The sequence below is a fragment of the Dunckerocampus dactyliophorus genome, chromosome 7 (assembly GCF_027744805.1).
Source record: "Dunckerocampus dactyliophorus isolate RoL2022-P2 chromosome 7, RoL_Ddac_1.1, whole genome shotgun sequence".
NCBI classification, from domain to species: domain Eukaryota; kingdom Metazoa; phylum Chordata; class Actinopteri; order Syngnathiformes; family Syngnathidae; genus Dunckerocampus; species Dunckerocampus dactyliophorus.
In genome coordinates this window covers 25,624,312-25,651,165 of record NC_072825.1, presented here as the reverse complement: position 1 = coordinate 25,651,165, position 26,854 = coordinate 25,624,312, and the positions used below count along the sequence as shown (strand labels likewise).

Below are 26,854 nucleotides of genomic sequence, written 5' to 3'. Positions count from 1 at the left end.
GTGACGTTATCTATATGCGACAAACAAGCGTCTATGTCCCCTTAACCAAATGCAATGCGATATAATATCGACCAATTATAGCACCCTTATAATAATAGCAATGTGCCTTGTTGTAGTGTAGTGTAGTTTTTGCATACACAGAATCACAGATGTTGACAAAGGCAAAACGTCCCGAAGCGAACTATTTAATCTGTATAGGCTATGAAGCATTACAGACCACAGTTGGTGATATGTGTCTTCGAAATGAACCCACCATACAGCTTAAAATATACCACAACGGACAACTTTTTTGAAGAAAATGCATAAAATATTTATTCCCCGATAGATTCACATCACGCCAAGTATGGGCTACAACGCCCTCTGGTGGCCTGCCATTCTCACTACTACTCGTTCCACACCTTCCAGGAAAATAATTGTCATCAATATAATTTCGATAATTTTATGGTCTATTTTTCCAAACCTGTTCAATGGAAATAAAACAATGCCGCAATTCCAGTAAATTATGGCCACTGTACTGTCTCTTTAAAAAACGTCTTTTGTACTTTTAAATAAAGTTTCTTTATTTCAAACAAGATGGCGGCATCCTGTAGCTAGTTCATGTGTTTGGCTACACGACAGATAATTTCACATTGAGGATACTTAAAGAGATAAACTTGACATCGAGGACATTCAAAGAGAGATAAACTTATTTTCTGTGGTGATAAGCAGGTAAAGTTCTGTGGATATTTTTTCGAAAGTGGTAGATACTTTGATTCCAAAGGAAATTGAAGTAGTTGTAATTCTGTATCACTACAAAGATGTACGTTTATTTAATTATATCGCGTATATTTAATAAAGTTTATATCTCGTAAAGTTTCCGATTATATTATTACAGTTTTGTGTCTGATGAAAACTGAACGTCATGCATTATGTTTAACTAGTTATGAATTGATGGTTTATACGGTTTTTTTTTTTCAGTTCTAGTGAAGAAATGTCTACCCCAGGAAAGTCAGGCGGCCAAAAGGGCAAAATAAGGGCTATTCCACCCAAGACCTCCTTCTCCTGCCCTTTTGCACTGCAGTGGAGCCCACTTCCTCAACATGACATGCATTTCATCCTGGCTACCTTAAAAGAAAAACTAACTTCCATGGGTCTCGAGAAGAAAGAGCCAAAGGTGTTTCGGCCGTGGAAGAAAAAACAGACACATCAAACTTCCTCGTCTAGGTCAAATCCCGTCTCAGAGGAGAGGCAGGACCCAGATACGAAGGATTTTCCACAGGGTGGCTGGACAGATGCAGCAGCGAGGAGACAACTCGCGTTGGGCATCAATGAGGTCACCAAAGCTTTGGAGAGGAACCAACTCAAACTGGTGTTAGTGTGCAAGTCTGTCAAACCGAAGCACATGACCAACCACCTGATAGCTCTGAGCGCCACCAGAGGAGTCCCCGCCTGCCAAGTTCCCCGGCTGAGTGAGAGCGTGGCGCAACCGCTGGGCTTGAAGAGCGTCCTAGCGCTGGGGTTCCGGCAGAACGATTGTCGAGCAGACAGCAACGATGTGTTCACCGACACCGTGGAAGCCATCATACCCAAAGTGCCCGCACTGGATGTTGCTTGGCTACAAGGTGAGGCAGCAAGTGTCGCATTACGACCGGAGGAACGCAAGAGGGCTGGCCAGAAAAGGAAACTGGAGCCTGAGTGTGAAGAGTCTGCCTCATCCGCCACACTGCAACCTCTCAAAGTGAAAAGAGTAGTTCCAAATCCTGCAAAGAAAAGAAAGCTAAGAGCAAAGAAAGGCAAATGACAAGTCAGTCCGATAAGTATGTTTGGCACATGGGCTCTTACCGTTTCTGTCTGGAGAGAACTGTTTTATTTTGATTGATTTAATGTGAGACATTTTTTTCTGCCGGTTTGACTTCGGTCCTCACATTCCGTATCCAGCCCACACAGAAAAAAGGTGAAAAATGACTGCTTTTGGTACTACTTGTACTGTACAACCAAAAGGCGCCAAACTGCCTGATTGACTTTGTCATCGCCATTCTGTTGAGGTGCCATTTATAAAGAAAAAGCAACATGGAAAAAAAAGGCGGGGAAATGCTTTTGACACTACAAACCAAAAGTAATGGGTCGACATCGTCCTACTATTCAGTGCTGGTGCTGTTTACATAGAATAAAGCAGTGTTTACCCTTGCAAGCATTTTGCCTCCCGCAGTTGTCGAGCTGGCGCACAATTTGTGAATGGTACGCATTAGCACGAAATGACTACGGTCCCGCATAATATTTACACCTCGTACTGTTTAGATCTACGCGACACGCATTGTTTCTGCATGGGTATGCATTGTCACCACCACGTCCCGCAGTCGTGACATTTTGTCCCACTTTATATTATCTTGCAGCTGCAGAAGGAGAATGTGGAAAGAGCAGGAAAGAGGCATTAATTACAAAAAAGGAGGCATTGACAATGTAGGAGAGGGAATTGCCAATTAGAAGACATCACTTTGGTTGTTATATTAGTTATTAACAGAAATTTACAAGGAAAACCCAAGAGGCTATAGAAATTACTTGAATTCCCCCAACTTGGTCCAAAAGGTGGGCGAAAAGTTAACCCATTGATGTGAATGAGACGCTTTGATACGCACCACCCGCATTGTGTGCATTCACGTTGTATTCATGACTAGTTCAGGGAAATTATGCGTGTCACAAATTTTGAACATTTAAACATTTTCTGTGCGCACTGGCACGCAGCCCCGCACAGTTTACACATACTTCACATCTGTTTACCACCAATTTACTCATTGGCACGCAAAATTGCGTACCACTGCGGGGACAAAATGCGTGAAAGTGTAAACCCAACTTAATGATACAGAAAAACAGACTTTTGATACACTGTCCAAATAATTGCCAGTGTGACATGTTCGTTCCATTTACACAGGGGAGCAACAAATGGAATAAAGGTAGAAAAATGCCACCTCTTATAGGAACTGTGTTTTGATATTAACCCCAAAGGTGGAAAATTGCTGGACTGACTTTGTCCTCCCCATACAGTATTGGTGCCATTTATACAGAGGAGTAACACAGAAAAAGGAAAGGGGCTAAATGAGAGAGAGATAATCAGTCCTTAATTCCTGACAACATCCTGGATAATGCCAACATAGAAGTACTTCAGGTTGTAAAGATGATGCAGCTTTACATAGCCAAGCAACACCATAGCTTTTCTGTGACGGACAATAAATGTAAAAATGCTCCTTGTTGATTTTGTGAAGTGAATTTATTCAAATATCCATGCTGGTATAGGCGGCGTGTGTTGAAACAGATTGACATTTGCATGGGCTCATGTGGTCTAAATGATGCTGGTACAAGTTCTTTAATCTTTCTCGCATCTTACAATGGACTTGAATAAAAATATTGTTCTTCAGTTTAACAAAGCTGTATGTTTCGTCTCCAAAGTACACCCCGCCCCTTCATTCCGGCGAAGCCTCAAAAGTCTGAAAAAAAATCTTCCAAATAAGGCAGGTATTGGGGGGGTTGAGTCGTCACTAAAGGGCATAGCTAGTAACATCGAGACTACAATCACAGCAGCAACATGCGCAACATTCACACAAATGCAGGCAAAATGTTCGAGACACAACCAGTCAGTGGTAAAGTTCACCTTTGTTGCTGAATCCAGCTCACTTAACCTAAAAAAAAAACAAGCAGACTGTGCTTTTTTTTCTTTATAAAGGGAGGCACACAGCATTAGCTTAAGTGGTGCAGCATGAACACACATTTTTAACATAAATCATCTCAAATATGAGTGTTTTAAAATGAAATTTCACAGTTTTCTGGTTGCCTGTTTGGATTTTTAAAGGTGAATTTGTAATTTGAAATATCAGAACTTTTCCCATGCATTTAACTGCACGACACAAAGAAAAAAAAACTACAGTAGACTTTTTTTTTTAGACACACAAGACACAGTATGACAAGAAACTAGAATGAATAAAAGGGGACCTGAATGCGACGACAGGAAAAACAGCCCAAATATCAAACCTCTGCAGCACTGAAGGCATGCATCATTCCCCAGACACTTTCAGTAATTCTATCTGTAAGGAATCATTGAACAGGGAATCATAAGAGCAATAGAAAAACGACAAACAAATGCTCTCAACCAGCGTTGCAGCCATGCTGGGGCAGCTTATTCTCGGAATGATGAAGTAAATGCTCTTTTCTCTGCAGGGAACTGACTAAACACTGTCTCAAACCACAAAAGGAAGACACAGCATTGTAACACGGTCGCAGCGCACTTTCACACTTCAAAAGTACCGTAGCGGCTTTTCAAATACGGGGCCACCTTGAGGACCTTTTTTTTTTAAGGAACCCAAAAATTGTGCTTCATTGATTTAATACATTCTTCATCAAAACAAGTCTCAAACTGAGTGTTTCATGGCATCTGACCTTTTTTCTCTAAAATATAAAGGACAATGCACCAGTTGGTTTCATGAATGGACAAGCGGGTACAAATCATCCCTGAAACTACTCATCATGTCTAATTGTACCCAGAACATAATAAAATTCAACATACCCAGCAAAGAAATAATATATACTGCACAAGCAGCCATTGCAATAAGAACATTTCCACCGCTCAAGTGCAGTAGTATTCAGGGACAACATAACTTCTTTACAAGAAGCTAAACAAAAATAGAAAAGTAGATAATTACATACCGCATGTATACTTACTGGTTTTGATTGACATACTCTACCAAAAGGCATACTCCTTCGTGCATGCCACACTGCTTCCTTTCAAAAGTCAAGCTGTTTTGGAGCATCTCAGGCATAACATGATGTTCACATTCAGAATGTTGATGTAACAGTTCCCCCCCTCCAGAAAAATGTGCCAGGAAACCTTGCTTCAAAGGCTACCCAGTACCAAGGTTGGTTGTCGTTCTCAAAGTCTTGCTTGGATGAGCTGTGTGTGTGTGTGTGTGTGTGTGTGTGCAGGGTCACAACTGCCAGAGGTTGTGTCAACATCCTCATTGTGTGTGTGTGTGTGTGTGTTTTTGTGTAGCAGCCCCAAAGGCACAGGCTACTGAAGGACGAGGCCGACCTGCAACACAGAGGTTTGTTGCATGAAGTTTCCCATTAAAAAAAGCAAAACAACCTTAAATGAACTGACCTTATCAGGGTCCATTGGGGGACACTTCCAGTTATAGAGGTAATACTGCAGATTTCCATCACCTATACCAAATTTCAGCTTATCCAGAAAGACTTTATTCTCCATTAGATCCAAAGCGTTGAAGACGTCAAAGCCTTTCTGTTAAAAACAACAGCAGAAGGCCACGAAGAGCCACAGCATCAACACAATATCATAAAGATGTCAACCTTCTTTCTCACAGCAGTCCTAATCGGTAACACTTGTTAAAAAAAATTGCATCGTGTGAGCCGTATTTGCAATGCAACGTCTATTACTTCCTCTATATTTGTCACTACAGAGAGAGTTTAAACATGTTAATATCACAGTGGTTAGCTTATCTCTACACTAGAATGACAATTAATAATGTGAATACTTTAAACCAGCGGTGTCTACAGTGTGGCCCAGGTGCCATTACTGGCTCGCATCTCATTTTTACTATGGTCACAATTGTTTACAAATCCAAACAAATTGCGATTGACCTTAAAAGGAAAACCACTTTTTTTGGAATGGTGGGAACACACCAATCCTGCCTAGAAAGCCCACTATTAAAACACCTCCAAAAACGTTTTATCATTTTATATCCATGCTGTGACCATGTAGTAACAGGTACATTCATGATAATATGTAATACTTACAGTATTTTGCCGTACTTTGGTCGTTTTAAGCATTGACGCTTTGCTGAGTGAGTGTGTGGTGAAGCTAGTCGCTGGCGAGGTGTCACTCCGCCAGTAAGGTAGTTCTTTGGCGTAACAATGTTAATAATAATAACAACAGTATCGCTGTAGCTTGGTTGATATGCAGGTAACGTTATGTAAATCAGGGGTGTCAAAGACACTACAGGTTTTCTTTACAGCCAGTCACTAAAACAGGTGATTTTAATGATCAACACCTCCTTCAATTTGAGGGAAGGAGCTCATCAATCAAATCACCTGCTGGAGAAGCCAGTTGGAGTGAAAACATGCTGTGTCTCCATTGACACGTGATGTAAATCGAGCATTGTCAGTTTTTTTTAGAAGGTGGAATAGGTGCATCCCATTACGTGCATTCTTAGCAGCCTCTTTATCTGTTTTGATATTTATCTGTTTTTATATCTTTACAACACACAGAAAAGAGAAAGATATATGTGTTAATGTCTTACATAAGGATTGTGGATGATGGGCAAAATTCCCCAAAAAGTGCAATTTTCCTTTAAGGTATCATTTGAATATCCAACGGCAGATATGACAAAGTTCACACACACACACACACGCACACACACACACACGCAATCACACACACACAACTTAAATTTGGGGCACATTCTAAAAATAGAAAAAAACAACAACAACAAAAAAGTGGAAAAATCTGCAGTATTTTTTTTTTACAAGAGTAAAGTTAAAATATTAAGAGAAAAGCGTTTTAATCTAAAGTTGTAATTTTACGAGAATATCGTTGTAATATTATGAGGAAAAATAACAGCAGTTTAGTAGTATAAAGTTTAAAAATGAATGATTTGTTTAAAAGTTACAAAAAAAAGGAAGTCGTGCTATTATGTGAAACTAACAAAATAAATAAAATTGTAAGTTTTGAAAATTAGGTTGTGGAAAAAGTTAAAATATTACAAGAATAAAGTCATAATATTATGGAAATAAATAATAATTACGAGAAGAACATTTCCAAGAAGACAATTCTAGTTGGAAAATTTTTTAAAAGGCAGAAATGGAAAAAAACAGTGGTAATTTTACAAGAATAAAGTCAAAATATTAAGAGAAAAAAGTTGTATTCTAATGGGGGAAAAAAGTCACAATTTTATGAGAATAAACTCATAATATGAAGAAAAATGTCATTTTAGTAGCAGTTGAAATTTTAAAGAAAAAATGTGTTCTTTTTTTTTTTTAAAGTCATAATATTATGACAAACAAACGAAACAAAATAATGTTGTCATTTTTGAAAAATCTGGTTGGGAAAGAAGTTATAATATTGTTGGAATAAAGTGAAAATATTATGGGAATAAAGTCATAATATTACAAAAAGAAAATTGACAAATATTATATAAGAAGCAAGTTGAAATATTTGGAAAATAAAAAAAAACAGCAAAAAGGGGAAAAAATCGCAAAGAGTAAAATTGGCACTAATAATAGGCTTTTTCACCTATATCACAAAGCTGAGATGCATTTTTATCTTGGGATATATATAACTTCTTAGAATATCTACATGTGTTGCTTTTCGAAATACAAAAGTGGCCCTTGCATCCTTTCATTTTTCACTATGTGGCCATCAGAAAAAGTTTGGACACCCCTGCCTTAAATCATGTGACATTAGTAAACTAACATGTAGCCACCGCATGGTAACAGAATGGTAAGGGTGGAACCATGTGACACAATCTCCCCGAGACTTGCTTCTCGGATAATGACAAATACGGGAAACCTACTTACCAGTTTGGCGAGGATGAGGGCATCATTCATTAAGTCCAGTAGCGGCGTTTGTGTGTGAACATTGTAAAAGGAGTATGCAGCCTTCAAGCTTCGATGGAGGGGGTGATGCATCACGGTGGAGGGCAGAGTGTAGAAACTAGCAAAGTCTGTCAGGACGCCACCGGCACCCTGCGAGGCACAACAGCCACTTTAATGCAAAATTCCAACAGAGAATCCCACCCTGTATTTTCACACCTTATCTTCACTGAGTTACCAGCCATCATCTTCTGTGGTTTTAATATCTTGACAGATATCGATGTATGCAATGACAAAGTCTACATGAAATTACAACTGATGATGTTTTTTAATGTCACAAACAAGACAGACCCGCCTGTGAGTGCTTTTAGCTACGGGTCCAAACGTGTCCAATAAGACCAGAAAGTCGCTTGTGGCTTTTTTTTAAAAAACAGTATCTAGAGCAGGGGTCACCAACACAGTGCCCGCGGGCACCAGGTAGCCCCCCACGACCACATGAGGTGCCCGCAGGCCTGCTTTTCATTCAGGTTTTCAGTTAATAATATGAGAACACTAGAAAGAAAAGTATTCTGAAACATAAAATGTGAGTTGTGGATACCAGCATTTTGTGAATGTTTTGGTAAAGTTAGCAACAATGTCAAATACAAAGAAAAATGACACTGGCCCTGGAACTATGGACTCAAAATAAGAAATGGGGTCAATCAGGCTATCGGATGATGACATTGAAGATGCACTCCTGATCAAAATCTTAAGACCAGTTGAAAAATGGCTAGAATTTGCATTTTGCACATTTGGATCTTAATGAGGTTTTAAGGAGAGCTACAATATGCAAAAGCAAGAAGGGGGAGCAAGACAAAAAACATTTGGAACTTGTAATTTAAACAAAAAAAAAAAATAGGTTATTTGAAATAGGTTATTTATCACCTGATCAAAAGTTTAAGACCACAGACTACAAAAGCCAAAATCAGCTCAAAATGTTCATTTTCTGTCAGGCATTCACACTGTCACGCCCTTCTGATGGCTAAAGCTAAGAAGCTTTCTCTTTTTGAACGTGGTCGGATTGTCGAGCTGCATAAGCAAGGCCTCTCTCAGCGTGCCATTGCTGCTGAGTTTGGTCACAGTAAGACAGTCATTCTACATTTTTTGAAAGATCCTGAGCATTATGGAACAAAAAAGTCAAGCGGTAGGGCCAAAAAAAGAGCAGGATCCGACTGCCAGTCCATCAAGAACAGTGTGGTCTGGCATGACAAGGAGATCCCACCTGAGATGTTTTCTACCCGGCACAGTGGAGGGGGGTCCATCATGATCTGGGGTGCTTTTTCATTCAGTGGAACAACGGCGCTTCAGGTGGTGCAGGGTTGTCAAACAGCAAATGCTTACGTGCAGACGTTGCAGCGGGCATCCCTCATGACTGAGGGCCCTCGTCTGTGTGGTAACAGCTGGTTTTTCAACAGGACAACGCTGCAGTTCACAATGCTCACTTGACCAAGGACTTCTTCAGGGAGAATAACATCACTCTTCTGGACCATCCTGCATGTTCCTCTGATTTAAATCCCAGAGAGAACATTTGGGGATGGATGGCAAGGGACGTTTAGAAAAATGGCCATCAGTTCCAGACAGTTGATGCCCTTGCCCACTTGGAGCAATGTTCCCACTAGCCTCCTGGGAACACTCGCATCAAGAATGCCCAAAGCAATTTTTGAAGTGATTAACAAGAACGGTGGAGCTACTCATTACTGAGTCCTACTGAGAATATTTTTTGTTCTGGTTTGGAGAGTTTTTTTTGTTATTTTTTGAGCGACGGTCTTAAACTTTTGATCAGCTGATCAACAGCCTATTTCAGTTTAATTGTTATTTTGAATAAATTACTTTTTCAAAAATGTTTTTTGTCTCACTCCCCCTTCTTGCTTTTGCATATTGTAGCTCTACTTAAAACCTCATTAAGATCAAAATGGGCTAAATGCAAATTCTAGCAATTTTTCAACTGGTCTTAAGATTTTGATCAGAAGTGTATTTGCAGGAGAAATAAATTGATATTACAAGCCTTGGGGAAGGAGAGGAATAAGACAGAAGAGCGTATTGTATCACGGATAGAGCGAGAAACTGAGCGTCTGCATTCACAAACAATACGAGAATCCACAAAAATAAGTATAGACATATCGTTTCTGGAAGAAGACACCAAATATACTGTAAATACAATAGCCTCAGTCAAATGATCATGGATGTCCATAATGGTGTCACAAACATTATGGAAGAAAACAGAGCACTGAGCAGGCATACCAAAGCACTAAGAAAAGAAATCAAGGAGTTGCAAATGAAAGCGCGGACTTGTGCGCTGCTCTCAAAGAGGTTAAAACCCCTATAGAAGTAAACATTATGCAATGATATCAAGATTCTGGCAGAAACAACAACACACCTGTCATCGTTAAGTTCACCAACAGGGAATTCAAAACTGCACTGCTGAAACAGGGAAAGAAGCCAAGAGGCCCAAACGTCTGCATGAATGAGCATCTGACAAAACGCAATGCTGACATCACCAAGAAAGCACAAGACATGAGGAAGCAGGGAAAGATACAAAGCACTTGGAGCACCAATGGTAACATCTACATCAAGCTAAATGGAGATCCAGGAGAAGCAAGAGTGCTTGTTGTCAAAGATATCAATAATCTGGATTCATATTAAAGATCATATTACAATGGCAATAAGGATAATGGGAGGATGTCATCGTGCAAGAGCCTGCTCAACAAAGTACTAAAATTAATCTATATTTAAGGACAGTCACAGTACAACACCAAAGACTGCAAGATGTGGATCCAGATATCAATAGGGGAGAACGGATAAAAAGAAAAAGAAGAAAAAGAAAACAAAAAAAATTATTATTTTTTGAAAATATAAATATACCTGTGTGTGTGTGTGGATATATGTATATATATATATATGTGTGTGTGTGTGTGTGTGTGTGTATATATATATATATATATATATATATATATATATATATATATATATATATATATATAAATAATACACATATGTGTGTGTATATATATATATATATATATACAGATACATATATATACATACATGTATATATATGTGTATATACAGTATATATGTATATATATATATACACATATATACATACATGTGTATATATATACAGTATATGTACGTATATATATATACGTACATATATATGTGTGTGTATATATATATATATATATATATATATATATATATATATATATATATAAATAAAACTGCTAAAAAAAATTAAAGGAACACTTCGAAAACACATCAGATCTAAACTTGGGGAAAAATGATCTTGAATATCTTTCCTGATAATAAGTGGGTGATGTATTAGTAACAAAATGAGGCCACATAATTTGATAGAAATGAAAATGTTCACCCTATAGAGGGGGGAAATCAAAGACACCCCAAAAATGAAAGTGAAAAAATGATGCAGCACACTGGTCCATTTTGCTAAAATGTCATTGTAGCAACTCAAAATGATTAGATAGTTTGTGTGGCCCCCACGTGCTTGTACGCATGCCTGACAACGTCGGGGCATGCTCCTAATGAGACTACGGATGGTGTCATTTTGTTACTAATACATCACCCACTTATTATCAGGAAAGATATTCAAGATCATTTTTCCCCAAGTTTAGATCTGATGTGTTTTCGAAGTGTTCCTTTAAATAATTTTTTTGAGCAGTATATATATATATATATATATATATATATACAGCTAAGTTGCTAAGTTGACAACACTGATCCCTCCTGCTACAGCCCAACCAATGTGGGATTTTTGGGGCCGATGCAAATATATAAGGGGCTGAAAAATAGCCAATATCCGATATATTGGCCAATATACAATATGAAAGAACAGCATTGATCTCCACAGGATATACAGTACTGTGTATTGTACATGAACATAAATTCTTATAATACTCAAAAAAGGATTCAACACAAAGAAGCAGAGAAGGAAATTTAATTAGTAAGACTGTCAACATAAGGACATGTCTCTTTGCAACTTACTGTTAGGTATTGCCTCAAATTTGTGGTGTTCTTTGCTTTGCTGGTGCCCTGGCTAACTTGCACACTGCAGATGTTGCATCTAACCTAACGCCTCCACACCTTACTTACTCTTCCCCTACGGCTGTCCAATTAAAATTTATACATTTAGTGCACTTTGGTAGTTAGCCTAGAATTTGATACTATTGTTGAGCATTTTAAAATAAAAAGAAGTGGCTGTATTCTGATGAAAGTGATAATTCATAGGCTAATGTGAAGTGTTTTTCAACTAATACATTCTGTGTTTATAAAAGGCTTATTCACAAAAACATCTGACCAATACGAATTGGTCATATTTACTATTATATTTACTATTTAACTTGAAAAGTTCTATCTGCAGCCACTGAGTATTTGCAAACAGCTCAAAAACAAATGCTGAAGCAAACATTAAAAACTGAAAAAAAAAAGTTGACTACAAACAAAATAAGACATACCGGTAATCAAAACATGCATCATGTTACTAGACTTAATGCAAAGGACTAAACTACATTTTATGTTACAATGTAGCTGCTTTCAAAACATGCAATCTATCAAATGACAACTAAATACATTACTTGGAACATCTTCAAAATAATTTGAATGAAGACATTAACTTATGAATGTTTGAGCCCCTGTAAATCCTGCATACTGTAGAAGTATTAAGAGAAGTTTCACTTTAAATCACTGTATAATAGGCTTAGATAATGGTGGACATGTATATTAACAATTGCATCTATGTTTATCTCTCAGAGATGCAACATATACGAAGTTAAAGCGCTGTAATATATACGCTCTCTAAAACTTGCGTGAAAACTAGAATGTTCTCCTTGATGGCCCCTGGCAGTGTGACACTGAAGTGTAGTGTTAGATTGTTTTACAAAGTCACAGTTTATCATGGTGTAACAAAAAAATGCAGTTTCTTTTCACGGTCTTCTCCTCCTACAGCCGACTGAGTGACAGAGAGCAGCAGAGCGAGAGCGCTGCTGTCTGTGTGTGAGGGGGAGGGGCCAGGTTAATATATCGGTTACATATTCACCGATATCGATTAGACGGTGAAATGTCATAATCGGCCCACCGATATATCGGGCTCTCCTGCTATGTCGTCTTCTTCTCTTGCAGACCATGTGCGTATGAGGTGTGTTAAAAAGCTGTATGGATTTAGAACAACATGGTACATTCACAATCAGTCCCATTATAAAGTGTTTATGAACGAGGGCAAACGGCGAGCGCCAAAATCTATTTGTGGCGGTCCAAATGAATGAAATAAATGAATGTATGGGAAACAGTGAAGTGGGTGATGAACATGTTCTTGCTACCTCTACAACATATGTGTCGATGATGTTTTCCTGTGGTAGGAACCAGTGAGCCACTTCCTCTTCGCTCATCGAAGGCGCCAGCTGGAAACGTCTCAAGTACTTCTGCAGAAGCTCAGTCACCTGCCGGATGTCATGCCTCTCCATCGGCCGCAACCCAGCAGTTTTGATGCTCTGCAGTAGAGAAAAAACAAGCACATTAATACATTAAGTTACTGCAATGAATAGTCTGTGTAATATGAGATGCAGTGCAGAGAAAGAGGTAGGAATGTTTACATCTGGTAGTCTGTAGAGTTTCATTGTTCTTTGCAGGGTCATGTTTCTGCTCAGGTGGGAGAATTTCACCTCCACAAGCTTTCTCGGGTTCAAAGAGCGATGCCAGTATCTGAGCGATGACACGAGAGAAAAGTAGAAAATCATTGCTTGCTCTGCTCCTCATTGGCTTTCTAAATGAGTAAACATTAATACATTAATAAACATTAATATTAATAAACATGTTTGAGAATCTTCTTCTTCTTTTCCTTTCGGCTTTTCCCTTCAGGGGTCGCCACTGCGAATCGATTGCCTCCATCTAACCCTGTCTTCTGCATCCTCTTCTCTCACACCAACTACCTTCATGTCCTCTTTCACTACATCCATAAACCTCCCCTTTGGTCTTCCTCTAGGCCTCCAGCCTGGCAGTTCCAAACTCAGCATCCTTCTACCTATATATTCCCTATCTCTCCTCTGGACATGTCCAAACCATCTCAGTATGTCCTATCTGACTTTATCTCCAAAACCTCTAACATGTGCTGTCCCTCTGATGTACTCATTCCTGATCCTATCCTTCCTGGTCACTCCCAGAGAGAACCTCAGCATCTTCATCTCTGCTACCTCCAGCTCTGTCTTTTCCTCATTGACACTGTCTCTAGACCAAACAACATCGCTGGTCTCACCACAGTTTTGTACACCTTTCCTTTTATTTTAGCTGAAACTCTTCTATCACACATCACACCTGACACTTTTCTACACCCGTGCCATCCTGCCTGTACACGCTTCTTCACCTCTTTTCCACACTCTCCATTGCTCTGGACTGTTGACCCTAAGTACTTAAAATCCTCCGCCTTCTTGATCTCTTCTCCCTGTAAGCTCACTCTTCCACTTGGGTCCCTCTCATTCACACACATGTACTCTGTCTTACTGCGGCTAACCTTCATTCCTCTCCTTTCCAGGGCAAACCTCCACCTCTCTAGCTTCTCCTCCACCTGCTCCCTGCTCTCAATGCAGATCACAATGTCATCTGCAAACATCATAGTCCATGGAGATTCCTGTCTAACCTCGTCTGTCAGTCTGTCCATCACCATAGCAAACAAGAAGGGGCTCAGAGCTGATCCCTGATGCAGTCCCACCTCCACCTTGAACTCCTCTGTCACACCTACAGCACACCTCACCACTCTCTTACAGTCCTCATATATTCCTGCACCGCTCTAACATACTTCTCTGCCACTCCAGACTTCCTCATACAATACCACAGTTCCTCTCTGGGCACCCTGTCATAAGCTTTCTCCAGATCTACAAAAACACAATGCAGGTCCGTCTGGCCTTCTCTGTACTTCAACTACTCTTTCCCATAACTTCATTGCATGGCTCATCAGCTTTATTCCTCTGTAGTTGCCACAGCTCTGCACATCTCCCTTGTTCTTAAAAATGGGCTCCAGCACACTTCTCCTCCATTCCTCAGGCATCTTTTCATTATCTAAGATCCTGTTGAACAACCCAGTCAGAAACTCTATTGCCACCTCTCCTAGACAATTCCAAACCTCTACAGGTATATCATCAGAACCGACGGCCTTTCCACTCTTCATCCTCTTCAATGCCTTCCTCACTTCATCCTGACTAATCTTTGCTACTTCCTGGTTCACAAAAGTCACCTTTTCTAGTCTTTGTTCTCTCTCATTTTCATTTCAAAGAGCTAAAACATCACACCGCAACACAGTAGGTGGATAACGACAGACAAGACACTACCAACTAATAATGCAGAACAATAACCAAAACTATGTGAGCTCCGGGCACGTACTTATCAGCCATTTACAAAAAAAGTATATCAAAGCATGCTGGGAACCAGAAAGTGCTCCGGCAACGCTACACTATATAGACTTAGATAGTCTCTGTTATGAAAAAAAAAACACTCCAATAAAACCTAGACACACACACACACACACACACACAGTTATGTAGTGTATTGATAAACTAATGTAGGGGGTCATATTCGAGCTGGACTCCATATCTGTGGTGGCGCAGTAAAATGCAATGTTGCTTATTGTCCTTCAACACGTGTTCTTTCACTCAGTTATACAGTACAGGAATTGCTGTTTGTGACAGGCAATTTCTACTGTCTGTCAAACATTTCCTGAAATGTTGGCTTTTCAACCGCATGGAAAGGTTGCATTTCTTTTGCAATGTAGCGAGCAACACTGTGAGCGCGCACCATTTTTCGCTTCTACCGTTTTATATTTACTCCGCCGATCAAATGCCTCAGTTTGCGTTGACAGTCGGGACGAACGCTCTGCTGCACATACACAATGGAGCTGTGGCATTCGCCTTAGAAACTATCGCTTTCGTGCCTTAATTCATATTAGCGTTTACTTGCTAACTTGCTAACCGCTAACACTCTGTGTATCCATTCACTACATACATAGCCCCTGCCTCCACGTACTGGGAGGCTGAATAGCTGTCAGGAGGTTCACTCTCTCCGTTAATGCCACCATAGAACCAATGCACACAGACACATGCAGAGTCATCCAGCCTCTGTGGTACAGCGAGCGAGACAAGGAAAAGGAACAGGCATACGTACATACTGTACACATCTCAATTTATTAAGGCCGTCAAAATGATCCACCGTGTTTTATTTTATTCTATTCTATCTATTCTATTGATTAATTGATTTATCGATTATCGTAACAGGCCTAACCATACCATACCATACTCTACTGTATAACCACTGTTTATTTTGGGGCCATGAGTCCTTACCTGCACGTGGACACAGGTTTAGGTAGCACGACTCCCGCTGTGTACACCGCCTGAAATATTCCTTCAAGGTTGACCCGCCGCGTTATCTCTCTGATGAGTACCGGCGCTACTCGCTTTGAACGCAGCTTCTTGTGGACACACAGAAAGTTGATTTCGACCATCCTCTTCAACCTAAGGCAGCAGAATTCAGATGGCAAATTTAATGTAAATGTAATTGCTGCTTTAAGTATCGTACAGACCACAACATTTTCAAAATACAGTGGAACCTCGATTTTCGTACACATCAGTTACCGTATATTTTAGTTTATGTCAAAAGATTTACTCAAAAATGTGCTCGGCTCTCATACATTATTCAGTTAGTGTAAAATATGCAGCGTGTCTTCTCGTGTTAATAATATACTGCATGACTGCAACTGTGCTCTTAATGTATTTATAATCACAAAACATCCCTGCTAGCACTGCGTTAGCATCGAAACCAGAACCGGAAGTCCTCTTCCCCCATTTCCGTTGCCTGTTTATGACATTGTCAGCAGTTGACTCTGTAGTCCTTTACTAACGAACACAGTTACGCAGCTAGTCTCTGCTTTTCTTATTGCATCAAAATAACCCACAACTGAGCCAAAAATAGTTGGAAGAGCCATCACTTTGAAAAAGAAGGTCGGAAAAACTGCTGAATTAAAAAAAATAACTCACAGGCACAGCAAAACACAACAATGGTGTCTGTGTGGATCTCTGCTCGTGCCTTCTGCCTCATAGCCGTCTTTGTCAACAATCAAGTCTTTATTCAAGGTCAAAGTGACATTAAATGTTAATTTATCCCTTTAATTGGTCATTTATATGCATTTCAATGCATATAAATGTTTTCCGTCTGTAAAACTATAATTATAAAATTATTTTAAGAAGTGTGTTCTGTTAATAGGCCACACAGTGGATGAGTGGTTAGCACACAGTCACACAGGCCACACAGTCAGGAGATCGGGAAGATCTGGGTTCGAATCTCCGTTGGGCATCTCTGTGTGGAGTTTCCCCGTGCGTGTGTGTGTTTCCTCCCACACTCCAAAAACATGCATGTTAGGTTAATTGGCGACTCAAAATTGTCCATAGGTATGAATGTGAGTGTGAATGGTCTGCGATTGGCTGGCGACCAGTCCAGGGTGTGCCCCGCCTCTCGCCCGAAGTCGACTGGGATAGGCTCCAGCATACCCCCGCGACCCTAATTTGGATAAGTGGCATAGAAAAGAGATGGATGGATGTTCTGTTAACATTTTTCGGTGACCGGAACTTCATATTACTATATTTTAGGTTATTACGGTTGATTCAGTTAGAGTATGTTTTAGTTTGAGTCTGACCTTCTGGAACGGATTAACTCATTCAATACCAATGACGTAGATTTTTATAAACCCAAACGCCTGATCCCAACAGCGTATTGATATGTCTTTTAAGTTTTTTTGTGCAAAAAACTCAATGCATTTGGCTTCAGAGCAATTTTGAGCAATAAAAACGGCCGTGGCAGAACTAACTACGTGGCAGAAGTGCATTTAATAAGAGATCATGTGGAAGGAACAATGACACATGACAGGAAAGAGGAAGTGGGAGAGCATGGAGGAGTGTAGTGTGCAGAAGGTCACTCATCCATCCATCTATTTTCTATGCCGCTTCTCCTCACTAGGGTCGCGGGGGCATGCTGGAGCCTATCCCAGCTGACTTCGGGCGACAGGCGGGGTACACCCTGGACTGGTCGCCAGCCAATCGCAGGGCACATACAGTATAGACAAACAACCATTCACACTCACATTCATAACTGTGGACAATTTAGAGTCGCCAATGTTTTTGGAATGTGGGAGGAAACGGAGTACCCGGAGAAAACCCACGCACACACGGGGAGAACATGCAAACTCCACACAGAAATGCCCAATGGAGATTCAAACCTAGGTCTTCCCGATCTCCTGACTGTGACTGCGTGGCCAACATGCTAACCACTAGTCCACCGTGCCGCCCATGGCGTTATAGTTGTAAATAAATTGTTATTTTGAAACTTTTTGTGTTGTAGTTGTTTAGATATTTGAGCTGTCACAAAAGCAAAACATATTTGTGTCAAAGTGAAAGTTATGCTTGAAATGTATCCTTTCACAAAAAGCTGGTTTTCTCCCTTTTCTAGTCGGGAACAGGTATTTTCCTGAAATTTACCTATGTTGTACTGCTGATTACTAAAGAACAGAAAAAGGTAGAAACAAACTCTTTTTCGGATGAAAGACAGAAGTCCAATCTTTCTTTTGGTAAGTTCCATGTTTATATAGCCATAGAACACAATACTGCATTCTGTTTGCCTTGAAAGAACAGTCAAAATCATCCAAAATGGCCGGTAGTGAAAGGGTTGTCTTTTGAAAAATGGCTGGGATTAAATGACCAACCAAGGTTCCACTGTCGTTGAAAATGTATTGCATCTCATTTAGATTGCGCAGGAATACTTCATAAATTGTCTGATGGGTGCATTTGATCAATTACTCACGTGTCATAAATGCGTATTTCTGCAGGAATGGCACTGATGAAGCCAACGAGCTTCTTATTTGAAGAAACTCGCACCCCACAGTGCCACTGAGGTAACCAACCAGGTGGACGTAAAGCCCTGACAGGGGAGAAGACAAATTCAAATAAGTGCATATTATAAATGTTTTAAGCTTTCTTGACTGTGTCACATAGCTGTTTATGAGCAATACAGTTGCTTCATATTTAGTAAGAAGTTTGTCAAAATCTGCGTGTGACTCCTTTTCCCCAATATTTTCTTTAAGGGTTCCTGACATGATTCATCAACTTTGCTTAAATATGTTATATATTCTTTGTAATTATGTTATACACTGTTCAATTGTTACAGCGAACGATAAATTCACAAAAATTACATTCACTGTATAGTTCATGTGCCACCCATGACGAACTAGCTGTCACAGTTCAGCCTCGTTCCGGAAGTGACGTCATCGAGGTGACACCTCTCAGCTAAAGCCAAGTAAACAAACGCTTCTCGAGGTAGATCGTCGACTTGGTTCAGTATATTTTTCATCAAAATAGTCATGTCAAAATGTTGTTCTGCTGCTGGAGGTTCACAGTATCCGAGTGATACTGTAAGTTTGTTTTTGTTTCCAAAAGAAGAAGGTGTAATGGACCAAGCAAGTGCAAGAGAATAAGATACAGATGGAAGCCCACCTTGAGTTCTGTTCTTTCCAGTGTTCATTTCACTGGTGACCGCTTTCAAGGAACACATTTACAAGAAAGTATGGTATAAACGCATTTTGAAAAAGGATGCTATTCCCCTGGTAAACAGGAATAAAACAAAACAAGAACAACCACTACGTCAAAGTTGACACAAAAGAGTAATGTCATGTTTACATAACGTCTTCTAAACACTATTTCCATGATAGCGACAAGGCTGCAAAGCTTTATACATGTTATATAAACATCTTTTAATAGCGATACTGTGGCAGCAGTGGCAAAATATATAATGAAAAAGGCTGTAAAGACCCCTTTACGCTCATTAAGAAGAGCATTTAAAATAATAACTGATGGATTGATGAGACTGAGGTAGAGAGGGTGAAAACCTTCAAGTTCCTTGGCACACACATCAGCGAGGACCTCACCTGGTCTCACAACACCCAACAAATTATGAAGAAGTCCCAAAGGAGACTGTACTTCCTGAGAAGACTGAGGAAATTTGGCATGTCCACCACAATCCTGAGTTGCTTCTACAGATGCACTATGGAAAGTGTCCTTACCGCCTCCATCACTGTTTGGTACGGTAACTGTACAACACGTGATAGGAAGGCACTCCAGCGGGTAATCAAGACCTCACAGAACATTGTTGGGGCAGCCCTCCCCTCACTGCAAGACATTTATAAAACTAGAGTCCTACGAAGAACACACAACCTCATCAAGGACAGCACACATCCACAACACTCATTATTCACACTCCTACCGTCAGGCAGACGCTACAGGAGTTTGAAGTCCAGGACCACAAGGCTGGCAAACAGCTTTTACCCACAGGCCATCAGGCTTCTCAACGACGCACTCACACACGCCACACGCAACACAAGCACACACTCATAGCACATTATTTATTTGTATTATTTATTTGTAATAATGTCTCTTCTGTTTTTGTTGCTTAATTTATTGGTATATATGTTTGTTTCTTATGTTCTTATTCTTTCTTGTGTTTTCTTTCTTTTCTTGGGAGAATGAACAGAATAAGATTTTCATTCCATGGTATAACTGCTGTTTTACCATGCACATGACAATAAAACTCTCTTGAATCTTGAATCTTGAATAAGCAACTCCAGAGTAATTTGCACTTACCATTCTGTGTTCTGAACGCGACCAAACTTCATCGCCATGTCTTAAGGCTTAAGTCCATGTTCTGCAAGTTGTCTATTTCATCTCCCTTCTTTTTTCCTCAAAAACTATCGACACATCGCTCAAAACTTCGCTACAATCACGGTAAACATCCTATGTCTCGTACACCGTGATGTTTGTTTATGTTTTTTACCTGCGGGATAGTACTCCGATGGCATCACTTCCTGAAATGAGACTGAACAGCGAACGCAAGCTCGTCATGGCTGGGGCCATAAACTATAAATGTAATTTTTGCAAATTTACGCTTCGCTTTAAAAACTCGAACAATGTAGACCATAATTACAAACAATACAGTATATAACATACTTAAGCAAAGTTGATGAATCATGTCAGGGACCCTTTAAGAAAATGAATGATTCCAAGATTGTACTTGAATGAGTCTGGATGTCAAATATCACCAACAGAAAACAAAATAGCATTGCTGAAGCAGAGAAGCAAGCCAAAAGATACACAATGTCGACGTTACCAAAAAAGCACACAGTTTTAGGAAGCTGGGGAAAATTCAAGGAACCTGGAAAAAAAATAATGTGAAGTGCTTTAAATACATCTTTGAGGAAATAAAAAAAGGTAGGAAAGGGTGAGAGGAGTGCTTGTTTCTGATGTTAAAACGAGGTTCTAATTTTGTCACAGAATGACAGAAAGGGAACATTCGGTTGACTGAAGTTTCTTTCAAAAAGGTAACCAAGACGGCTTACCATTTGAGGAAGTTTGGTGAATAATCAAATCTAAACATGTTATCGTCGTCCTCCACGTAGTTCTCATTTAACAACGTGTACAGTTCCTTCAGCTGGGGAAACAACACACTTTGTGACTTTGGTGACCTGCTGGAACAAATGTCATCTCTGCCCGCTGTACTCACGACATCCGCATTGCTGAGATCCAGAGTGTCCCACATGAAGCCTTGAGGTAAGGAATAGGGCTCCTGTCTAATATTCTCCTTGTCAGCTTCGATTGGGCCGTGGCTCGTCACGACCTCATCTACACAAACAACACAACACCTGTCAAACCCAGGACATCATTTACCAGTCATCAACTTAATGCTCAGGTTTCCACTAAAATGGACCGCAGTCGCCTGTTGGTGCGCACACCCCATTGTTTTGCAGACAAAAAGAGCGATATGACACACAACCTTCTCATGCAACTAAAATACACTGGAAGCCGCTTAAGTATGTCCCGTTTATGTTCATTCACAATTCGTCTATGTTGTCCAACTAATCAAGTCCTGTTCCAGTCGTGTTATTCTTATTACTAAAAAGGTGATCGACCGCTTTTCCAAAAAAATCATTTCTATGGGTCCGCTTATGTCAACATGTGTTTTAGTAATGTTAACTTCATCATTTTCACTAAGCGGCATGAAAAGACAGCAGTGAAATAACTAATGTGTAGTTACACAGCATTGAAACATGCACACACAGAGTGACTTCCTGTCGAGTGCAAAGTAAGCTTCCAAAATGTATCATCATCTCACTGTGTTATGTCTCTGGCAAAACACACAAGTTCAACAAGCAAATGCACGTAATGACTACTTTCAGTTTCGGTTATATTGATAACCGCTTTGTGGACGGGCCAATTTTAGGGGCGTCCACATCAACAGGTTCCTCTGTAAATAGATTAATTGCAATAACTTTAAACTGTACTGATTAAAATTAAGATTATTTAGTTACTTCTCATTCCACCATTAAAGAGCAGTTATACCTTGAGACTAAAGCACCAGTCATAAAGTGATCCCACACAAAAGGTGCATCAGAGAAAAGACACTGAATGGTGGGCAGCAAAGTGGTCCCAGCAATATTCCGCCTTTAAAGGTCGTATCAGAACCGTAACAGAACATCCACCATTTATCTGCCTGTGCCTTTTAAGCAGAATCTGTTGCAGCTATTTTGCGGGACTTTTGCCGACTTTTACAAGCATGGTAAAATGAGCTTAAGAGTCGTATGCACACTAAATACTTACTTAACTTGGGCACTGGCTGCGTGTCCCAAAACTGGTACTTGTGCTTCGCTGCCTCATCAATGCTCTTAGCTGGGCCCTGACAGGACAGCAACTCCATGGCTCTTTGGATGTCCTGAAGCTTCTGGATGGGCAAACCAGGATTCTATTGAACATCAAGAAATGTGAAGTATGAGTACAGCACAATGGAATTTTAAACGCGTATGCACTTTTTGCAGAATTCTCTGTAACTATCCATCCAAATTTTTTTTTTGTATTTATGTGTTCAGTGAATAACACTGAACAAATCTAGTGACTTGCACAATTCAAGAGTTTACCAATAGTTTAAAGCAGTCATAATATTTGGTAAGGACAAATCTACAGGTACACTTTGGCAAATTCAACTTTGTTTGCGTTGTTCTTACCTCCAGGTGTGCACAAACTACATTTAAAAGTTCAACTGCACTTTTTTTTTTCAATTTTTCCCATCATTCACAACCCTAACAATGTTAATATTAATAATAATAATAAAGTTGCTGCAGGTTGGTTAATATGCACGTCACATTTTATGTAAATGGAGCATTGTTGCTGCTTTTTGGAGGCTTTTTCAGAAGGCTTTACAGATGGAATAGGTGCTTCCCATTAAGTACATTCTTAGCTGCATCTTTTTATATCTTTAGAACGCACAGAAAAGAGAAAGACATATGTTCACAATTCTTATGTCTCACATAAGAATTGTGGATGATGGGCAAAATGTTTTTTTAAAAGTACAATTTTCCTTTAAATTAAAAAAATAAGAGATATAAAAAGTGATTGGTAATCGGTATCTGTCCTGAGAAGCAGGAAGTTATTGGTATTGGCTTGAAAAGAAAAATATTCAGCATTTTTACCCTAACCGATATACGAGAGAAACGATACAAGTTTGGCTTACGATCGAGATCTCAATTCTATTGCAATAATGCATGTTGATGACGCAATCCCGCCGTGTCCTACAAAAATGAGAGCGACAAGCTGCAACAAGTCATCAGTGTAAAGTATCACTGTAGCTAGCTAGCTACAGTCTGTGCAGAGCCGCTCCTCCAAGGCATGATTCTCAACTGGTGGGTCACGACCCAAAAGTGGGTCGCGGAGCCATTTTCAGTGGGTTGCGGGGTCTTTGCAAAAAATTTAAAATTGTGTAATGACCCGACGTTCGTGAACACACTTCACGCTGGTGCCATTCGCTTACTAAGCCACCACGAGCTGTGTGCCGTGTTTATGGGCGACTTTGTCAAGCTGTAACGGGTTTTTAACTTCATGCTTCTTCACTTCCTCAGGTGAGGTTAATTGGCGACTTTAAATTGTCCATAGGTATGAATGTGAGTGTGAATGGTTGTTTGTCTATATGTGCCCTGCGATTGGCTGGCGACCAGTCCAGGGTGTACCTCGCCTGTCGCCCGAAGTCAGCTGGGATAGGCTCCAGCATGCCCCCGCGACCCTAATGAGGAAGAAGCGGTATAGAAAATGGATGGATGGATGGATGCTTCTTCACTTCTCATCCAGGTCCATGTGCAAATGCTTTGATTCAACTCCCCAGATAAAACCTTTACACACTTTTTATTTCAAATAATTTTTGAAATTGTGGATAAAAACATATTGTTGCTGTTGTGCTGGCACACCATCCTATTTTGCAGGTGTGCGTTACCTGAGGCGCAGCTTACATGCTCGGAGCAGGAAGAGTGCTGAATATAATGCTTGCCACACGTTCAAAGGTTAGTGCCCTCTCGGCAGCCGCGTAACCTTTGCAGACAGTCTTTTCACATTTAAAATGTAAATAAATAAATGTGTGTTATTTGATTAAATAAGATATTGGAACAAATTTCCTCAATTTGGGTCGCCAATTGTCATTGAAGGCTGTTGGTGAGTCCTGCAGCCAAACCAGTTAAGAACCACGGTTTTAGACCTGGGGTGGGCAAACGTTTTGACTTGTGAGCCCCATTGGGTTAAAAAATTTGGCGGAGTTGGCCATTTATATATAGGTGGTCATCAAACAGCGCGACATATTTGTTCATGGTGCAACAAAACAAAAACACAACACATCCCCAGCAATGCATCACATAAATCAACTACTACTATTAATACTACTACTAAGTGGGTGACAAACTAAGCACTAAATATAACACGTAATTTAACAGTTATTCTCAAATGCCCCCATGGCATGGTGAGTAGTCCAGCTGCAACAACAATATGAGGAAAAATGCGGCAAACACAGCAAAATGTTGGGAGAAACCCAGTACCACAAGCTACCCAGCATGCCTTGTGGCAGGAATATATGGGTGTTTTTTTGGCATTGGTATTGTGCGTAGGTATTTATTTGTATGCTCACATGGTGGTTTAGGTAGGTTGCTTTGTGCGTCATGTATGTTGACGTGTTGTGTTGTTTGGATTTCTTTTTTGATCAAGCTATAGATTGCATCTGACTATTATGGCGACTCAAGTGTGCCGCAAGAGCACTGCAAGTCATGTTGCCAGCTACAGTTTCGATGTTAAAGGTTTTAAAAAAAAAAAATTTTTGGAAATGCCCGGTGGGCCGGATTAAGACGCCTGGTGGGCCTGATGTGGCCCACGGGCCGCAGTTTGCCCACCCCTGTTTTAGACGTATCACCCATTCCTATATAACAGTATAGGCTTACTATCCACTGAAAATGAGTCAACACACAGCCATTATTGTCTAAAGAGTGGGCAACACAAGTGAGTACACCTCACGGTGAACATGTACAAATTGTGTCAATATTTGGTGTGAGCACAATTGTTATCTAGCACTGCCTTAATCCTCTTGGACATGGAATTCACCAGGTCGTTACTGGAATCCTCTTCCACTCCTCCATGATGATGATGATGATCACCCACACAGCTGCTGGTTGTTAGACATCTGGCGCTCCCCCACTTTCCTTTCCTTTGAGGGGGCCCACAGGTGCTCAATTGGGTTCCGGTGTGGAGGAGACATGCTTGGCCACTTCATCACGTTCACCTTCCTCAGCAAGACACTTGTCATCTTGGAGGTGTGTTTGGGCTCCTTATCATGTTGGAAAACTGCCATGTGGCCCAGTTTCCCAAGGGAGGGGCTCATGCTCTGCTTCACAATGTCATAGTATATGCGGGAATTCCTGATTCCCTCAATGAACCATAGCTCCCCGGTGCCGGCAGCAGTCACGCAGCCCCAGACAATGCCACTTTCATCACAACTATCTTGGTATTCACTTGTGTTGCCAGCTAAGAAACAAAGTAATCTAATATCTAATATCAAGACACGTATTTACATAGGAGGTAAAGACAATGAAGTTAACATGAAATGGTTCTGAATGGATGGACTACTCACCTTGATTTCCTGAGAATCAGAAGCAGAGTCTGACTTGGCTCCTCCAGAGCTAGGTTTCTCTTTCTTCCTCTTCTGCTTCTTCTTCTTCCTCTTGGCCCCCAAATCTCCACATGGACTACTAAGGACATGAAGACAAACTCAAACATCACGTTTTCTTGAGGCAACTTGGACTGAGTCCGTACATCTCAATCACACACACACACACGCACGCACGCACGCGCAGACAGGCAGACATGGAAGCAGAGGGCTAACGTTAGCTGTCATAGCAACGAATGACAGCTAGCTAGCCAAACGCTAGGTAGCTAACGGTTTCCTTGACACCCTTCCAATAAAGCCAAGATGGCATTTTTTAAAGTAGTTACAATGACGTGTACAAATCCCACAACTTTTTAGTGAGGTTACAAGCTCGAAAACATGGCCCTATACAAGCAGCCAGCCTGGTTATGTTTGTGTCGGCTAACTGCATTAGCCACCAAGCACATCACACATCCATATAAACACACACGCACACACACACGCACACACACAGGCATAGGCAGGCAGTCTTGTGTGATGTATGGTGAGTGTGTTGGCCATCTCAGACAGGCCGTCCTCACCCTTGCGTATTCTCATTCTCCTCCTCGTTGTCCCCGTCTATTCCGCAGGTGTCCTGGTCGTCCAGCTCCAAGCTTTGTTGGCTGGCAGCGGATTCGCTGTCCTCCGCCATCATTAAAACGTTTAAAAATGGCCAAGCGCCGTCTGATAGAGCTCGCGGCTAGGGGTGACAGGCGGAAAAACAAAGAGAAGCCGACTAGGAGGAAACAGCACCACCTAGAGGCCAATGGATGTACTGCAAAGCCAGACCTGGTCGGGACTCATCTCATGTGGTAACATGCTGGACACACCATTAGGTACACTTGCCCGATTGGATTACATGGTTTTGGTGCAGTTGTACACAGATGCAAACTACAATACTTATATTCTTAACCCGTAAGACGTTTTGCTGAGTTTCGTATTTCCAAGCCATTTTGTTGCTGGCTGTGTTGGATGAATGTGGGTGAAATTTGTTAGAGGATATTCATTTTTAAAGCATTTTCATCTATGTTCCTTATATTAGCCTCAAACGGAAAACCTACACCAAAACATCACATTTGTTCCTCGTGACAAGGAAACGTAATTTTGAGCGCACATTTACGATTTTTTTAAAATTATTTTTGTTTATTTATTATTTGTCCAGCAGGTG

At 40.5% G+C, this 26,854-nt stretch overlaps 2 protein-coding genes across 2 annotated transcripts; one reads left to right on the top strand and one right to left on the bottom strand.

The window, feature by feature from the left end:
• Positions 1-575: 575 nt before the first annotated feature.
• On the top strand, positions 576-3,586 carry rpp38 (ribonuclease P/MRP 38 subunit). Its single transcript, XM_054783097.1, has 2 exons — positions 576-708; positions 958-3,586. The coding sequence occupies exon 2, from the start codon at positions 971-973 to the stop codon at positions 1,778-1,780; it is 810 nt and encodes a 269-aa protein (XP_054639072.1). The 5' UTR covers positions 576-708; positions 958-970; the 3' UTR covers positions 1,781-3,586.
• On the bottom strand, positions 3,171-26,785 carry nmt2 (N-myristoyltransferase 2). Its single transcript, XM_054783096.1, has 12 exons — positions 26,229-26,785; positions 25,633-25,750; positions 22,299-22,440; positions 21,205-21,323; positions 21,041-21,132; positions 18,457-18,573; positions 15,948-16,118; positions 13,215-13,323; positions 12,942-13,112; positions 7,558-7,725; positions 5,126-5,263; positions 3,171-5,056 (listed from the first exon to the last, which is right to left on the bottom strand). The coding sequence occupies exons 1-12, from the start codon at positions 26,339-26,341 to the stop codon at positions 5,036-5,038; spliced, it is 1,479 nt and encodes a 492-aa protein (XP_054639071.1). The 5' UTR covers positions 26,342-26,785; the 3' UTR covers positions 3,171-5,035.
• Positions 26,786-26,854: the final 69 nt, after the last annotated feature.

What these genes read in the sequence shown, in the direction of transcription:
- rpp38 (XM_054783097.1), top strand. Translation starts at nt 971, where the DNA reads ATGTCTACCCCAGGAAAGTCAGGCGGCCAAAAGGGCAAAATAAGGGCT.
- nmt2 (XM_054783096.1), bottom strand. Translation starts at nt 26,341, where the DNA reads ATGATGGCGGAGGACAGCGAATCCGCTGCCAGCCAACAAAGCTTGGAG. An exon ending in GCAGCCAGTGCCCAAGTTAA is followed by an intron (nt 21,324 to 22,298) that starts GTAAGTATTTAG and finishes TTGTTTGTGTAG; the next exon opens with ATGAGGTCGTGACGAGCCAC. An exon ending in TCACCAAACTTCCTCAAATG is followed by an intron (nt 18,574 to 21,040) that starts GTAAGCCGTCTT and finishes CTCCCCTGTCAG; the next exon opens with GGCTTTACGTCCACCTGGTT.